At 36.7% G+C, this 1,457-nt stretch overlaps 1 protein-coding gene across 1 annotated transcript in view; it reads right to left on the bottom strand.

Moving 5' to 3' along the window:
- LOC117124383 overlaps positions 1-1,457 on the bottom strand; it is a 6,148-nt gene that overhangs the window by 3,194 nt on the left and 1,497 nt on the right. Inside the window, exon 2 of the mRNA XM_033270610.1 lies at positions 1,074-1,388. Coding sequence (XP_033126501.1) covers positions 1,074-1,388 — 315 coding nt within the window. The remainder of the gene's footprint in view (positions 1-1,073; positions 1,389-1,457) is intronic.

Raw genomic sequence — 1,457 nt, 5'->3', positions numbered from 1 at the left:
GGGATCGATGATCAGTTGAGGGGCGCTAATTCGCAAAATAAGGTGATTTTAGGTAATTTGTAACTACTTGACCGTGATTTGAAACCAGTGTCAGTATAATCTTAGGTAACATGTGGTTAACATAAGCAAGAATTTAGTCCAATGAAACTGTTAATATCATCTTGATACATTCCGACGAAAATTGACCCTACTGGAGTTACCACGGCGTCCCCACCGATCGATCACTCTCATAATTTACAACAATACAACAATTACTTTTCTTAATACAAATTAGGGGGTGCAATCGCACCGTCTGCACCCCCTCTGCATCCGGCAATATATATAAGTATATACTTGTAAAATTAATCAGGCGCTGTGTCACTGAAAATTATCATCATTTGATAAAATACGGAAAATATATAAAAAAAAAGGATAAGAATAGTGACGTAGGTGACTGTCATGATGATGTTGTTGATGAAAATGATGATGATTATGATGATGATTATAATGATTATGATGATGATGATGATGATGATGATGATGTTGATGATAATAGTAACAACATAATATTAATGAAGACACTCATGGTTATAAAAATTACGGTAACATTTGTGTAAAGGAAGGCATAATTCTATTAAGCCCACTATTCATTATTATCATCAATCGTGAGGACACAGGCCTACACTCATAAGAACGTATGATATTTAAAATATTGTATACAGTTATAGTTCCTGCACAGAACAGTTAAGTGAATTACATTGCAGAATATATTGATGCACCAGTGGCGGATACAAATTGGAAATCACGGGGACCGGGGGAGGGGAGACATTCACAGATTAGATAGAGGTTCTAGCTTAGATGGCCGAATGTGGTACTCTCACACTTAAAATTTTAAATTTTCTTTTTTTTTCTTCATTTTTTGAAAAAAAAAATAGAGGGACCGGGCCGACGACTCCCCATCCCCCATTAAATCCGTCACTACGTACGGACAGTATTTCTTTTTAATGCAGAATAAATATATCCAAATACCATGCAGCGCAGAATAATGCGACTTCTATACGATTAATGTAGTGGAAGAAGGCATTTTGGCTCACCAGGGGAAAAAGGAGGCGATGTGACATCGACCATCTTGGATGTAGCGACAGGTGAGTACGTTGATTTATGAATTAGAGGGGACACAGGATGTGGTATACTCGCCTGATTCGTATTCGCTGTATATTCCTTAGTTACCATGGTTATCTTGTTAACATTTTCAGACGTCTTCTGTAAAGGAGACTTTTCAGGAAAGATGGTTGGCTGTGATGTTTCAATTGTTGAGTAAATGGTCCGTGCAACGATATTTTCTGTTGTTCTGACTTCAGGAATCACAGTGTTATCCATCAATGTTATACTTTCTACAGCCATTGAACCTACAAATACGATGAAAATTTATTTGTTTCTTCATAGGCCTATACTATACATGTCTCTTATACACATCT

This window comes from Anneissia japonica, unplaced genomic scaffold (assembly GCF_011630105.1).
Source record: "Anneissia japonica isolate Jap-2015-1 unplaced genomic scaffold, ASM1163010v1 scaffold750_len1593409_cov174, whole genome shotgun sequence".
NCBI classification, from domain to species: Eukaryota; Metazoa; Echinodermata; class Crinoidea; order Comatulida; family Comatulidae; genus Anneissia; species Anneissia japonica.
This window is presented reverse-complemented; position numbering and strand designations above follow the sequence as displayed.